Below are 16,896 nucleotides of genomic sequence, written 5' to 3' on the forward strand. Positions count from 1 at the left end.
TAGAAAATTAAACCACATTGCACCAAAGGCTTCAACCCAATCCTCCGCCTCCCACTTCTCGCACAGGGCTGTTTTTTTTGGCTTTTCTTGGGGCTAAAAGGAGGGGAAGCCCAGGGGTCGTGTCCCAGTCATGACCTCCATTGTTTTCTGGAGGGGATGGGGTATATCTCAGGGGTTGTGGTGTGTGTGTGTGTGTGTCTGTAATGGTAAAGATGCAGTTCAAAGTGAGGACAAAATATCGATTCATATATCTGCGTGTTGCTGGAGGCATCTGGAACCTTGCTGTGTGTGTTTGGAGTGGACGGACTGGCTTGTGCTCCCTTTGTCTTGTGACACAATAGACAAAGGATGACAAAAGCTTGGGAAAGGTGAAATCTACTGGCAGGGGTATAAGTTTCAATGAATTTTGTGATGCTTCTGGTTGAGCAGTTCAGCCTGGCGACGGTATTCCTCCCTCTTAATGTTTTTTTATGTGGTGCTGTCAAGCAACGTCAGACGTCACAAACTCCGAGTGCTGAATGGAGCGCAGTGAGGTGCCTTACGAGAAAATTGTACGAATATGGCACCAGAATAAACCTGCCATGAAAAGGTGGGTCACTTAAGAACTCACAGGACAAGCAAAGAGGGGGATTTATCAGAGAGCTGCAAACGACACGTGGAAGATGGGACGAAAAGTGGAGGAAATGCTGCAAATCCAAGGAACTGGGACGACGAGATTAAATATTCTAAAGCAGGGACCTTAAACTCGGGTCCTGGAGGGCCACTGTCCTGCAGTTGGAATGGCCGAGTCGTGGGCCCGACCAAAATCCAGTGGAAATGTTGTGAAAGAGCAGTTTGAAACGGACAGTTTGCGAGGAAACCCGAGGTTTGGCTCAAATTCCTCCGAACTGATGTCCAGGACTGATTAGCTGTTAGCAGAAGGACTCCCTTTTCCCCCTCATACTTATGTAATAATGTACCTTGCAACCCCTCAGGGAAGACGCTGAACACATTTATAATATACTTTTTTTTCCCAAATGTGACTCATTTGTCCAAATTGAATGAGACAAACCCTCATTCAGTGTCGAGTGTTGGTTTTTTTCTGCTGCCTTGCATATCAAAGGAAGAGAAGACACCAGGAGGACGAGTGTTTGTTTACATTCTCTTTCAAGAGGCTGCCTCGAGGCCTCGTTGACTCCATTGTGTCTCTTTCACCGAATGTGTCCGAGCCAGATTGCTATCGCTCCCCTCTTTTGTTTTGTTGCTTTGAGCGAGTCCAAACGGTTTTAATCTTATTCATCCTCTTTGGGCTGTGACAGAAGGCGCTTGTGCCTGGCCGAGGAAGTCGAAAAATATTCATCAACCCTGCCTCTGCAGCACTTCTGCTCATCAACAATACAGATGAAAGTGATTGATTGGAAATGCTCTGGCAGGATTTTGTGGGGTTTTTTTTGGTCAAAAACCAGTGACAGATAAAAAGACAACAACAGAACACCCACTGCAGTTGATACTAATCCTTCATCCCTGCGATTGAGCATCTCATAATGCCGCATCCTCCTGTCTCCCCGGTGCTTGTCATGTTGGCAGAGGCCCACTGGTGGTCCGAACACGCTGGTAAAACCCCCTCTAGCGCTAATATTCCGTACTGCACGCCTTCATGCCGAGAAAGCACTGCCCCCTGTGAAATTCCTGACTGCCAGGGTGATTCCTTCACGCTTACCAAGGGCTGCTTCCTACTGTACCGCGCCGTGTGCTGTAGGGCAAACTACTTTACAACCTCTGGATAAATTATCAACTTCGGGAATGGTATCTCAACCGATAAAGGGTGAGTTGTGGTTTGATAACGCCTGAGATAGTGTCATATGTGTTGTGCAGATGTTGCTGCGCGGACTCACTTGTAGGTGAAGCTCAGCTTTACTGGTTATAATGTCCTGTATTAATTCCTGAAGCCTACAAGAAAAAAAAGATGTAGGTTAGCGTGTCTGGCTGTTTATACATAGATGGCAAAAGCTGTTGTTCAGCATTACGCTGTGTGTTTTGGGAGAAAAGACAAGGGAACACGCCCTGCTGTTTTACCTACCTGTGTGAAAGGGAATGCTTTCAACTTCATTTCAATGCCCTGAAACTGCGGTTGAATCAACGCACAATCCCAGACAGGGGAAGTTAACCACATTTGTCAATATGTCGCTGCAGTCACGAGTTTCTAACATTCTATTTTGGCAACACGCGTGATTTTAAAGCTGACAAATAATCAAGGAAGAGTTCTACGCGCTGTTAAGCAAGAAAGAAAAAGTCCAACTAAGCTTCGTACGGTTGACCGAATCCGCATTCCCCCGGCTGGTGCACCGCAGCTCAGCCGTAAACTGTAACCTGCAGCGGGGAGAGTTGACGCGGACTGATACACTATAGAGCCCTTTGGTTCGAAAAAATAAACAACTAGTAACCCGAATTACAACACTGAACTCAAGTTTTTAACCGTTGTTATGTGCTTCATTTTTTAAAAAAAACAGTGGCACAAATAGTGCTCTTGTAGAAGGAAACGAAGAGGGGACGGCGGGGGCTTTCGAGGCCACGGTAGAACCAGGGAGTTTCCTGCCCCGCAGGTCCGTTTGTCTGCCGGGTCACAGGTGGGGTATGACCGGGTAAACCTGCTGTGGTGCTGCACCAGACATGTTGTTGAAAGCTTTGTGGACACAGTATAATGTTCTCTTATGGTGAACTAACCTGGCCATGGTTTGTCTGAGCCGCATGTCTCGCAGGGTTACTTATCAATATGAATTAACTGACGCCATAAAAATGACCAAAAGTTAGCCGAACAGGTGCTCCTTTAGCACTTGCACGCATGTGCAAATACGGAGTCATTACGTCCAATTAGTGACCCTTAATTGTTCTCGTCGAGCAAATGGAGATGCACATAGTAATGATATCCACAACAAGGCAAGTTTTCTTTTGTGTTGGCGTTTGTAGGTCTTCAACTCATTTTTATTTTTCCTAATATAATATTTGTCAGTGTTGGCAGCCAAGCCATTTTCACAATGAAGTATCACAATATTCCAGTGTACAAGATGACTTTTTATTGTTTTTATTGCTGTTGTATAGTGTTACCTGGAAATTAAGAGGACTGAATAGATGCCTTATTATTACCCTATGATCTAAACATTTCAGTAAAAAAAACACATCTTTTCAATTTGAAGAAAAAGCTGCAAGATGCACATGAAAGCTGTTAGAATTCAGACCAGCATCAAACTGTTGAAACAATTTAGTCCTTATTATTTATTCAAGGCCTCCTTGTCATTAAAGACTTTAATGTTTAAGATGAGAGGATCACTTGGGGAGGGTGTGATTCATGTCAACAGTACGCATGGATTCCTCTTCACGGTCCATCTCTATGAAAGTATGACAGGTTTGTATTATGGTTACAAAGAGGAAATCCATGGTCACACCTACCAGCAGCTCTCAGACGGAAGCTTTCTGATTGATGGTGCACATGCATAAATTATTATATGCACTCAGCTGCCAGTTTATGATCACCTACCGAAAACAAATGCTTTCTAACATATCGTAATAGTTTTGCCAAATGCTGAATATTCTGAACCTCTTGGTGTCAAGATTTATTGTAAGACTGGTGCATTAGGAAGTATAACACACTGGCAATTGAGTGTATCTGTCTTGTGAATTAACTCAGTTTTATTTGACAAGTTAGAGTTATTAAGTCATGTTATTTCTACGCACAGCTGCTGATGTAGGATCAGCAGGGACATTTGACTGCAGCATTTTAGGTGAAACAGAAACAAAACAACAGCAAAAAACAGTAGAAGAGCCTGCAAATGGTTGATTGTAAATAGTCACAATTATCTGTGACACGTGAACGATGCATACACCTTTTCTTCCACACAAATTGGTGTTGATGAAGGAAGACTGTGTGGTGAGAATGCGGGCAAATCAAAGCGTTCTACAGACCAGACGAACACGAGCTACTGATAAGCAACTGATAAGCAACTGATGCTTGATGCGGTGAGATGGAAACTGGAAAAAAAGGTGGCAGAATTTAATATAAAACACCGGGATAGTACAATATAGATTTTCTTCAGCTTCTGTGTCTTATCATTCGTTTTTATAACATACTCTTGTGTTTCATGGTCGTGCGCGATGGCTGTGGAAGACCCTGTAAATAAGGCTTTAAAAAGAGAATGAGTAGTGTTCTGATTTTCTGGCATAAGAATGGCTCATACGCTGCCAAGGTTGTTTTCTCTGTTACTTTTTTTACGATTTAGTAGTATTTAATCAGCTGATGATTCTAGAATCAACAAGCAAAAATGAAAAAGTCCACAAAAGAGAGCAGGACAGCAGGAATTAATGCTCTGAACCTAAGGTTTGAAGTGAATACTTTGTGCCTGTTTTGTTAGATTTCAAAGTAAAAATCATGACTGCGTAATGTTGCCGTAGATGTGACATAGTTAGAGAGTTATTTAGCACCTTTCTATTATAGACCATGCAATTGCAATGTGCAGCAACATGGTCAAACGTGCGTAACAGCATGCTCTTATTTTGGTCAAATGGTTTCCCAGTGGTTTCCTCTCTCCGGGTCGGGAATGAGATCCTTCCCCAAGTGGAGGAGTTCCAGTATCTCAGGGTCTTGTTCACGAGTGAGGGACGAATGGAGCGTGAGATTGACGGGCGGATCGGTGCGGTATCTGCAGTGTTGCGGGCTCTGCACCGACCCATCGTTGGGAAGAAGGAGCTGAGCCAGAAGGCGAAGCTCTCTATTTACTGGTCAATCTACATTCCCATCCTCACCTATGGTCACGAGTTGTGGGTAGTGACCAAAAGAACGAGATCGCGAATACAAGTGGCCGAAATGGGTTTCCTCCGTAGGGTGTCTGGGCTCTCCCTTAGAGATAGGGTGAGAAGCTCAGTCATCCGGGAGGGGCTCGGAGTAGAACCGCTGCTCCTCCGCATTGAGAGGAGTCAGATGAGGTGGCTCGGGCATCTGGTTAGGATGCCCCCTGGACGCCTCCCTGGGGAGGTGTTCCGGGTATGTCCCACTGGGAGGAGACCCCGGGGGAGACCCAGGACACGTTGGAGAGACTATATCTCTCGGCTGGCCTGGGAACACCTCGGGGTCCACCCGGAAGAGCTGGAGGAAGTGGCCGGGGACAGGGACGTCTGGGTTTCTCTGTTAAAGCTGCTGCCCCCGCGACCCGACCCCCGGATAAGCGGCAGATGATGGATGGATGGATGGGTTTCCCAGTGTTATAATTCGAGGTGGGAAACGTGAAAAAGATTACTAGAAACTACAGCAAAGGGGGAAAAAAGCCAGCCCCAAAAACATTTTAACTGTCAAACAACTGTTCCCACATATGATATGGTCTGCAAAGTAGATTATGTACTATACTATAGTTTTGTATGTTTGTAAGAAACTGTCAGTACTCAACCGAAGTTTTCTGACAAATTGCTCATTGAAGTACGATCAGAAACCCAGACTTCCATCTGCTTTCACGATTTTCACATGCAAACATAAGGAAACGTCATTTTTGACCAGCAGCTCTTAATTTAGGATGGCCTTCATTATATATAATCCCATGACTAGCGGCGACGGCCACATTCAATGCTTTGCCACTGTGAGGCCATGAGTTCAACTGCTCAAGGTGTGTCTCGATAGAACAGTGACGTCGGAGTATACCCCGTATATCTCATGATTACAGTGTGCACACACATCTCTGCCTATGCAAACATGCAGTCTTAGTCATGAAACTGCATGAACCTGCACACATTTTTATGCATCTGGACCCAGAAGTCCCAAACTCTCAACAGAAAGAGTTTTGCAGCTGTGAAACAAAGGAGACTTAAAAGAGGGGTTGCAGAAGAAAGACCAACAGGAAGTCAATTATTGTAATTTGGCCTTTAGATTTGGACATCTCACGAACTCAGGCGGCAGGGGCCGTTGAAGGCAGTTACGGTACTTTTTTCCCCCCAGTTGCTGCAATTTCTGTTGAAAAAGAAAAGAAAAAGAATGAAATCAGGCTTGTTTGACGGACTAGTTTGAATAGCTCAGCTGGTGCTGTGCAGATGCACATATGATCTGTAGATCAAGTGGGACTTCATCTATCCTTAGTAAGGATAGCAATGCCTCATATATTCATCATGAATAAATGCCTCGTTGTATAGAAAAAAATTGGTGCACTTTGTATCTTTTTTTTGTCTAAATTATTGCAAACCAGATTTAAGACGAATCCACCCACATCTGGCTTGTTTGGCTGACCACTAAGGATGGGCTTATTGTAGTTGCCTAGTAACACGAGAAAAAAAAAGAAAGAAAGGCAACAGGTAGAGGCTGAATGGTGCTTGGAGTCATTGTCATGGAGACATGCTTTTTGCTCCCAGCAGACAGGAATTGATAGTGATCTGTAATTAACTTTGTCACTCCACATCAGCACAGGTGCATGATAATGAACAGTATAGTCAGTAACACAGATTGAAAGTATCCAGTCTCTTGAAATGACAGCTGAGACTCTGAGTCTGCTGTTGTCTCTCTGCCTGCATTCAGATCCTGCTGGATATCTGTGGCCTTCGCTTCTCTGACACTCGAGAATGTTGATTGAATTCCACAGAATTAATGGCCCTAATTAGCTCAGTCATGGACAAGAACACATCGAGCATGTGACCGGGTCAGACTTCCACTCTGGCTCGTCCTGACATGTCTTGTGATTGCGGTCAACAGTGAGAGTGAGTCACCCTACCCTGAGCTGAAGTGAGGATATTATTTTGCATGTGCAGGGTGTCTCTTATTACAGGGTGAGATGTGTTATCGGAGTGATAATAGAGGCAGTGTTATGAGGGTGTCATGGGCATGGAGGGAGGAGGCGAGGGGGGGAAGTGTCATGGAGACGGGTGAATGAGCGGCATACTGGTGGCTGGAAGTAACAGAACAGGCTGATTTGTTTTTTTATGAATGACAATAATGGGTACGTTTAACAGATTTAGTCTAAAAGCCTTTGTCGGTAATGGTTTCTTGTGTTAAAGAAGAGTTGTTTTTGCTGTAGCTGAGAGTAAAAACAGTGTTGATGATCCGATGTTGGCCTCGAAGAGCTTTAATATTTCAGGATCGATCTTTGCTGCGTGTGAATCACCCACAGTGGGCTTTTTTACTTATATGATGCAAGGAGGAGGAACGGATTGGCAGCTTCCTGAAAGGAGGTTTCCAATGAAAACACATCCTGTCCGGTTCATTAGATGCTTAATGTGACGCTGTACACAGGGCTACCAGAGGAGTTGTTTCTGTCCTGTCCTCGACTTCTCCTCATACTGCGCATGTCCTCAGGTTTAACACCACTTTGTGGGTGGCTCAGTACCTTCAGAGCATTGTCACCACAGCAGGCAGAGTACAGCCGACCCGATATGTCTTCATCTGTAAAAGTTCATGATTGTCTTTCGGGTTGGGGGGGGGGTTAGTAAGTCCGGGAGGTTGCGAGTGAACCATGTGTGCTCTGGAGTTTCCCTAAAGAGCTTCGGAAAGGTCAGTCTCATAAATTATTTTTAATCAGCTCAAGCTGGAGCAAGTTGGAGCCCAGAGGCAGATGTAAAACACAAAGCATTTCTTGTGTTTTCTTCCTTTTTGTCAATCTGTCTTGTCAGAAATCTCTGCAGAAGAAAAACTAAAAGCAACAGACTTTTTTTGTGGGTTTTGGGTTGAGTTCTTTTATCCAAGATACCAAAATCTCAGAGCTTTGAATTTTCTTACAATTATTTCGTGTTTATCAAGTCAAATAAATGGTAAATGAACTGGTTTTTTATATAGTCCTTTTCTAGTCTGGTTGCCCATTCAAAGAGCATTTACACTCCAAGACACATTTACCCGTTCACACACACACACTCATACACCACTTCTTGGTCCATACAGTGTTACAGACTACTGTGTGTGTTGTTTTTTTCTTTATCACACTCATCCACACACTGATGAACGTATCAGAGGCAAAATTCAGTGTCTTTCCCCAAGCACACTTCAACACCAACAGCCGCTCTTCCTTCTGAGCTACAGCTACACGGTGAAGCTGCAGCACCAACCGACGCCTAATTCCACTGATTTTTACAGCCGTAGCCTGTTGCAGCGTCCCTCTCTGGAATGTGTGACATCCAGGTTGATATAGTTAAGCTGCTGGGCATAACATAAACCTGCACACAGGACAAATCTGTGATTTATTTCTTCTTTTTTTTTTGCCAAGAAACGTGAAGGAAGGTCAGAATTTTGACAGAAACAACCTTCCGGGTGAGCAAATGTCCCTGACGTCAGAGAAGGTGGATAAAGTAAGTTTTTGTCCGTTCTCAGTGCTTAACGAACCCTAACAGTGAGCCCTGCACCACACCGTTTTGCTCTGCTGCACTTGACATTTTTTCAAATCTTTTAATGGTGTCTTTGCGGCCTCTGCAACATGACTGCAAGTGCATGGCTGTACATGTGCAGGGCTCACACAGAGTCTTGTTTTCATGACTGTGGCGTCACATCCTGCAGCTGGAGGGGGGGGGGGGGCAAAGAATCGGTCAAATTCTGTGGTGTTACTTTTGAGCACGAGTAGAACTGATGATTTATGCTTGTGTATCATATTAAACGAATGGAGTGCAGGTGTGTTCCTTACATGTGTTATAAAGCGTCAGTTTAATTCTGTTAAATATGCTGAATGATTTTGAATGATTTTGATAAATAAAGAGAAATTGTTTCAGGTCTTAAAAAGTCAGTGGGGTCAAACATTTCAGTGAATCAGTCTCTGTTAAACTTATTGAATCATTTCATATCATAAGGTTTAAACCTGAAGTTAACTCGGTAAACCGTTAGTCCTGCTCCGTATCACAGGCCCCTGAACGCACCAGAAATGCTAACACAACCAGGATACTGGTGTGTATGGAAATGGGTCGATGGAAAAGTTAGTCTGAAGTCCTTTAGGTCTGCAGCTTGTGCTTTATGTGGAATATGTATGCTTGTTTATGGCAAAAATCTTATTATAAAATCTGTCATAATCAATTATGCAATTGTATAATTGACTTGAAGCCTAAATTAAGGGAACAAACCTTTAATCTGCTGCTCCTTATCAGTCTCCCTGTAGCTAACGTGTTTGCTTACATCAGAACAAAAGCGTGGCTTCATCTGTTCCTGTTTGACTCAGTGGGATGACTGTGTTTTCCAGTGTTAACACTGCACGCTTCCCCGATGTCGTTCGTCTTGGAAAGGCGGGAGAAGATTCCCGTGTCATGTTGCATCCGTAATCATGTGTTGCGGTGCTTCTCCAGGACCTTCTGCCAAGCCACAAAAAAAAAAACCCAAAGACGCGAGACAACTATTCGGAGCCTCTTTTGTCTAATAGCAGCAATGAGATTAGTAAGATTTATGGCGTTTGAGTTAAGTTGCACCACAGTGAAGGCATCTGCATGTATTCACTTGAGCTTTTAAATGCGGGCGAAGTGAAAAGGGAAGCCGAGCAGCACTGCATGTGTTTACGGTGACTGACGGCAGATCGCTCATAGATCTGCTGTTACTTTGCTTTGGCTCGGCTCTGACGGATGAAAGAATTTTCTCTGTTTTTTTTTTGTCTGTGTTCCCGGTTCAGGCCACTGGATGTGTTCTCTGTTGTTTTTGTCCTGGAGTGTATGCTTGGATCCGATTGCATACGTGTCGACTGAGTCTTGTCTGTAAGCGTTTCGTCGGCTTTTTTGATTCATTTGGTGAACTGCGGCTCGTGGGAGAGAATACTCTTGATTGCTGTGATAGAATCTTGTCCCTCCTCCTCTCCCACTCCTTGTTACCTCTGTATGCCAGGACAAACAGACATGCCGGCAGCTCTGCGGGAGACTTGGATTACTGTGAACAACCTGCCGGGGCTCCCTCCCTCCCTTCCAGAGCAGGGGATTCCTATTTTTTTCCTACGTTTTTTTTCTGGCAAGGCAGAGACAGAAACCACATGTGAGGACTCCGGCGTATCCTGTTCCACTTTATAGCGCAGACCTCAGACTCAAGCCTCTTGCTGGGTCTGCTGCGTTCAGGAAGTGTCCTCAGAAGCCACAGAACCCTTCATTCTTTTTGAGAGAATTACACAAGAGGGAGATAATCAATTAGCTTTTAACTGATCTGCTCTCTACTTCTGCATGAACTCTGACTGAACCTGGACCACGCACTCATTAACCTTAATAATCCTTTATTTAGCTGGGTGGCCATGCTTTAAAGAGGATTAAACCAGGTGTTGGTACTGGAAATTCCTCTGTGATATCACCATGCCAGCAGGGATTATTCAATGGGTATATTCTAGCAGTAGAGCAGCAGGTCAGCTTTCTTAGAAATAAGAGCTGTCACAGGCTCAAAGGTAATTATTGTAACTATACTTTCAAGAACACAACATTACTCAGCAAACCTCAGAATTGGTTCATTATTGTCTGATGAGGACATTAAATTTGAGTTCATCATAGCTCTCATTTAACCTTTTAAGGGGAGGTTTAAGCCATTTCCTCATAAAATATGAGATCACTGGTAGATAAAATGGATCTACTTCTCATCCCTGATGAGGATGCAGCAGGAATGACCCTATCCCCTCTCTGCCCGTCTGTCAGACTCTGCAGGTTAAACATCTCTCTGTCTGCCTGTGAATCTTCGTCTGCTGAGAGTTGACCTGTGTCACCTGTGTGCGACGTCATCCGCTGAGCTGTTGCCGAGCAACAGAACAACACCCCGGTTCATTTGTGGCGACTCCGAAAGTTTGTCATCTTCATTTTTAAGACTTGAACATATCTAAAACAATTGTTTTTACTGCACCAATATGATTTATCTTCTGGGATGAATAGATTGAATAATTGAATTCGATTGAAACCTGTCCGGAGTGGTATAGCCTAAGTTGCTTGTGGTTGTAGTTCTGTAGATCTGTAGGTTGTAATTCCATCTAATGGCTATCAAGTCTTCTTTGAAACAGGTTAAAAACCCACCTAAAATGAGCCTGCACATTATCTTACAATATCTCACAAAACACTTCATTATTGTCTGTTGCCCCGTCAACCGCCACTTGGTCCTCGTTCAGTCTGCCACTCACTGCTGGTCGAGGAGGCAGCCGTCACATTTAAGTGTGTATTTTTAGCGGTGATGCAGAGATGCGAGGTCTCCTACTCTGTGCCTGAAGCAGAGAGGAGCGGCACGGCGAGCAGATAGACTTGCACAGAATTTGCCACATATTTTGACAGGTGCTTTCTCTGGGGAAGAAAAAAAAAAGTTGCTAAACTTAGTTGCTGGTAGTAACAAGCCTTTCAGCTGTGATCCTGAGTATCTGCATTAAGGAGGTACTTTCACTGCTTTTGGGTTGTAAAAAGTACTAATGAGTCAGTGGGTTGTCACATATCTATATATAATATATATATATATATATATATATATAGATGTATATATATATATATATGCTACGTTTGCCAGTGTGAGAGGACGTCGCTTTGCAGTGCAGAACGGAGCAGCAGTCTATCCATTATTCAATAAGGGAACCCATTCGACATGTATCAGCATGTTGAAATAAACGTGAACGGACTCCAACAGAGCCGACGGAGCATTACACGCCGGAAAGACAGGAGAGACGGCCGACTGCCTGCTTGAAGTACAAGAGCCCTCAGATGTTGATCTAGCCATTTACACTGTGTTTTCATGTCTGTAAGAGCTGAACAAACACACTGCAGGCGGACTAATTTCCTTGTTTAATTTGCCATCACACGTCTCCCGAACGCTTTAAGGTGAAACAGAATAGACCTGATGGTTGCCATTCATACTTTTGAACAGAGTCAGGCTTGCCGTTTCATTGTGATTCTTTCTGACAAGATCTCCTGTCAGATCTTGAATGAGTGTTCCAGAACAGTTCAGGATAGTTCAATAGTTCAGGAATTACCTTGTGTGTTTTTTTTTTGCAACAGTACTGCTTATAACAAAGTGCATAAAGATGCTATTTTATTCTTTGCTAAGTTGTCTGTTGTGTGTAGATACAATGCTGGTTCATAGCTTGAGTTAGGTGGCCTTTTTGTGTTAGAATGCTTCATACGTCTCCGTGAGCTGACTTAACGGATGAAATAAAAAAGTATTCCCCTGAAAATGGGGGGAAAAAGCCGCCAATGTTCGAAGAAAACCTTTGAAAGGCATTCAGAAAGCCTGCAAAACTATTGCTGGAAGACTACTTCAAAAGATTACAAGGCAGTCTGGCTCCTTGGGTGCAAAATGTAAAGAAACGAGGGCTGGATCAAGACTGGTGCAGGTCCACGAGTGTCGTCTTACGGCAAAACGTACAACAACACTTAGATATTTAGACCCAGTCTCGGATATGAAAAGAAATCTGTCTCTTTCCACTTCAGAGAAGGCTTGTGCCTCTGTTCGGTTGTGGGAATCCTCAGGATCAGCAGTGCAGCTGCTGCTTGTGACACTGCTGAGAACCAGTTGAAGGAGGATTTGTTACCATCTGAGGATGATTCAGGCATTTAGAAATGATTTGCAGGACGAGCATATCCAAATATGCAGTGACACAACCCTCAAAGCATTTTTCCTGGACTCTGTGCCCGTCATACAAGCGGCTCATACACTCATACACTCTCACACACACACACAACAGTCGCTGAAGTGCCGACACCGCACTGCTTAGAACTGGGTCACGTTAGATGTTTTGTGCTACAATGTATTTTTGGCCTCTGTGAAGTATGTCTCAAAGTGGCAGAGAGGGAGTGCAGTTTGCTCACTAAGTGTGGTTAAGTGACGTTGCACTGGTTAGCAGGGAAGAGAGCTGGTTGGTTCAGTTTCTCATCACCTTTAAGGCAAGCTATAAATCAGCCGCCGATCGGCAAGTTTGCGCTCCGACTCGAAGCCTGACCCGACGGCTTCACTGCAGAAAGGAGGCTTCAGACCGTGAAATGGAAGAATTTCAGATCCGGAGTGACTGAAAAGTGTGCAGTCGTCACCTGGAGCGATAATAACTGGACGCTGGGGGAGGGGTCTCTTGTTAATACGAGTTGAGTTGTTTCTCCTCCGCCCTGTAGGACCGAACTGTTTCAGGCTCAAAGTGCAGAAACAGAAATGAAGATGTAGTTCTTTAGTTACGTTTTAACTCTCTTGTGTATTTGCATGTTTCTCAAAGCAGTTTCAGAGGTTGTGTGTGTGGGTGTGGGTGTGTGTGTGTGTGTCTTGCAGGTTAATTACATGGAAGCAAGCCTTGAGTCATCTATGACTCATGTTTCGCTATCTCTCCCCTCTCTCAAATATGTGCTTTCAGTCTGACCTTGAGTCAACTGTTTCTACTTCAAACACCTCTTCACAGTTCTCATGTTTCATTTGGTGATGTGTAAACTCTGTTTTCCCCACATGTTCTGACCAAACCAAATCAAACGCACGCGGGTAACGGCTCCATATATTCCCTTTGTTGTAAAACAATATGTTATGTTACAGGGTTGTGATTTTTTTTTTTGTGCACCTGAAAGGTCGGACCCTGGGTGTCCCAGCAGAACATCGCCATGTTAGCACGTTGTAGCGGTAGCATGTCGCGAGCATTAGCAGCCAGGGTTATGACATACTGACATGTAGGTTGGTACCATTGTTTGGAGCATTTCAGGGGGTTTCTCAAAGTGGAATCCCCTCTGTCTCGTTAAACTACTCCTTTGAAAAAAAAAAAAAACTTTTGCATCCACCATGGTCTGGCATAAAACTTGTTGGTGTTATTCCTAAATTGTTGCTGCCTCAGAATAACAGCTGCAAGCCAGATGAAGGAAAACAGCAAATTACAGCTTCAGAATTGAGGTGTTCCTTTTATCTGGAGCACTCAGCAGGAGAGCGACCTTTTTTGGGCTGCTTATTGTCTTTGTGCAGGTTTAGAGCTAGAAATACTGATTAGAATGCAGCTGCAGATCAACACAGACCCATCACAGGATGTATGCATGGAGGGGGGGGTAGATGTGATGAAAAGCCGGTGACTTGAATGTCTGATTTTGTCTTCAGTCTGTGTCAGACACCGTCTCCTTCTTGGCTCCTCTCTAACAGTCACATGTGGGCAGGCTTCCCAGACACTTCACATTTTGAATTGAAATTTTCCTGTCTGTCTGCCTCCCTCCTTTACCCCTCCAGGTTGATGTTTCCTCACCGGGCGCCCGCAGGGTCCCTTTCAAGCCTGACTGCCGACAGCTCACCACCTCCCTCAGCCTCCTGAGCGGGGCCCATCGATCGCCTCCAGCTCAACAACACAGCAGACAAGGCTCCGCTGTTTCTGCCAGCGGTCGAGCAGAGCAGCGTCCGTGCCGCCCGAGCCCATCTGCCTCAGCAAGACTGCATCGCCATGGATACAGAGTCCACCTACTCGGGCTATTCTCACTACTCTGGGCGCTCCCGGGGATCACACAGGCACGGGTACGACTGAATCCTCGTCAGCTATTTTGTGCTCTAAGTTCCTGGATAGAGGCATTTGTTCCAAATCCAAAACAAAAGAAGTTGCAATGTATCCTTCTGTAGTCTTTTTTTGGTCATCTCAAAATATGAAAGTGAATATAGATGCAAGGGGTGTGAAAATGCTGGAATAAGAGTTCAGTTTAAGTCCCATAAGACTAAATTTGTTTTAATCTAGGGACGGTCGTATTTGTGAGAAGCAGAGTTTTATCTTTATTGCTGTTCAAATCGCCAATATCTTTAAATATTCGTACACGCTTTCTCTTCTGTAGGGGAATCTAAAGACTCGAAAGACAACCCAACACGATCAGTTGGATTTTCACGATCCTGCTTCTTGCGTCTCACCATTTTCCCCTTCATGCCCTGCATGAGCAGAGCCCGCAGCTCTTGTAGGTGCATTAGTCTGTCATCGGCCAAATGGCTGCGGTTGATAGGCCTCAGGAAGGCAGCAGGAGACAGGTGCTGAAGAGGCCTGACTGAGTGATGGCTCAGCGGATACGTTGAGAGCCTGAGAGGAGATGAGAGCAGGTCATTGGAGAGGCGGGTCGTGTTCCACAACAGCCCCTCACGGCTCACTGTCAGCCTCTACTGACACGTCCGTCATATATCTCGATGGGTCCTCTGGTGCCGCTCCCATTCTCGCTGACACCTGTTGCCGTTTTAGGGACCTCTCATGTCATCGGCCTCTCCTTCCCTTCGTATCCTTATCACGCCTGCCCTCTTTATCCGTTTCCTCTCCTCCTTATCATAGCCACACTCAATTTTTACTCCCATGTTCACATTGTGATACGAACGCTGCAGCTGCTCGTGTTCTCATTCATTCTGGACGTCTTCCCTGAGGTTCCCGCCGGCCCCCAACCCTCTTAAAACTGATCTCTCGCCGGACTCTGAGCATGGGTAGGCGCAGGCGTATCGCTTGCATTCCCCAAGGCAGGAATGTGCCCTTGAAGCTCAAAGTTACTCTGGGCAAAAGTGGTCTTGATTTGTTAGAAAGAGACTTTTAAGGTCGTGTCAGCGGCGGAGGCTTGTGTCCTCTTCTTCCGTGCTGTTTCTGAAGCCTTTCAAATGAGTGACATCAATTGGAAAGGAGCATATGGGCTTCCCTGCCAGGCGCCATTCCGCTCGCCTGCTCCTCTACTGCCACCACGGCGATGCCAAAACCACCGGCTGGCCTCTAATTTCATACACAAAAAGCTAAATTGCTGCCTTTGAAACCCCTTGTGAAGGTAATCTTTTTATGGCGAGGGATGCCACATGTGGGGCAGTTCCGGATCGCTGTCGTCTAATTACCCCGAAGCCGAAAAACAGATGAATACCGACACAAACGGCACGTTCCTGACAGTCTATTCATCTGTTGCTCTCTCGTGCATTCTTCAATGCATTATCACCGGTTTTGGAAATATGTCTATCGCTGAGTAAATCCTTCGAAAACGAGCTTCTTCTTGCAGGCCTTCAGCTCCGCAGCTCCTCTCGGTGAGGGAGTTGAAGCCATTTTTGGGAGCGCGATGGTTTGGTGTTCACTTCTTTTGGTGTTTAAACGATTATTAAGTCAAAAATCTCATAATAGCAGCTGCTCATGTGGAAAATTGGTTCTCTTGATTGCTGCAACTCCAAATTACAGGGCAGCAAACCGAACCCATAAGGGACTAAGTGAGTAATTTAGGCTAATTTAGTCAATACCTTTCAGAGGCCCCTAAATGAATGAATGAATGAGTTCTTGAAAGTGTTTAAACATGTAAAATGTTTCTATTGGCTAAATTAGACTTAAGTAAAAGCTAAAAGGGATCTCAAATGCATGTCTGCTGCCTTTCTCGTGTTTCTAAGAGTTTGATATAAAAATTCTACATGAAGTTTTGTTGGACCTGCAGGTTATTTGGCAAAAGAGGAAACGGTTGTAAATGTAAGCCCGGGAAACTGGAGCTTTTCCAGGCAGAGTTCCACCGTCTGCGTTTCCTCCTGAGGAGCCGGGCTTACCTGCTTCCAGGTTCTTTTAGAGTTGGCCCAGTCTGTGGGTCTGACTTACAAAAACAGAGTGTTAACAGGTTGATAATTCTGTCTGATTGCAGAGTCTTAGCTTTCTTGCTCTGACGGTGGAATCTCTGCCGAGGCCAGTGCCCATGTGAGAACCATCCATCTTTTCTCTTCTGTTACCTGCCAAGTTTACCTCCAAACTGTCCCAGCTTGAGTTTCTTTTTTCGTACTTTCAAAAGATAAACATTTCCGAGTTTCTGCATCAACTGCCGGATTTCCTTTGGGGTTTTCCAGTTGTTCTTTATTTACATTTGGAAGATCCGGAAGAGAAAAGGTTAATAAGAATTGGTAAAGGTTGATGTGTTCGCTTGAGGTGGTTCCTTCCTGTTTAGAAGAAGACATGATGCACATTGGGGGGCATTGATCAGCTGTTTCTGGTCTATCTTCCCAGGAATGATATGATATCCCAGATTTATTTGTGAATCAGATTTGCCACGTTTGTCTTTACGAGCCAATGGAAC

The 16,896-nt window shown here is 44.7% G+C and overlaps 1 protein-coding gene across 2 annotated transcripts in view; it reads left to right on the forward strand.

Moving 5' to 3' along the window:
* The first annotated feature begins 1,644 nt into the window (after window positions 1-1,644).
* Window positions 1,645-16,896, forward strand: part of vangl1 (VANGL planar cell polarity protein 1) — a 44,560-nt gene continuing 29,308 nt past the window's right edge. For both annotated transcript variants that reach the window (XM_072383809.1, XM_072383867.1), the window contains exons 1-2: window positions 1,645-1,804; window positions 14,090-14,368. In XM_072383809.1, the coding sequence (XP_072239910.1) occupies window positions 14,298-14,368 (71 nt within the window). In that variant the 5' untranslated portion in view covers window positions 1,645-1,804; window positions 14,090-14,297. The remainder of the gene's footprint in view (window positions 1,805-14,089; window positions 14,369-16,896) is intronic.

The sequence above is a fragment of the Leuresthes tenuis genome, unplaced genomic scaffold, assembly GCF_036924035.1.
Source record: "Leuresthes tenuis unplaced genomic scaffold, fLeuTen1.0.hap1 SCAF_1, whole genome shotgun sequence".
Taxonomy (NCBI): domain Eukaryota; kingdom Metazoa; phylum Chordata; class Actinopteri; order Atheriniformes; family Atherinopsidae; genus Leuresthes; species Leuresthes tenuis.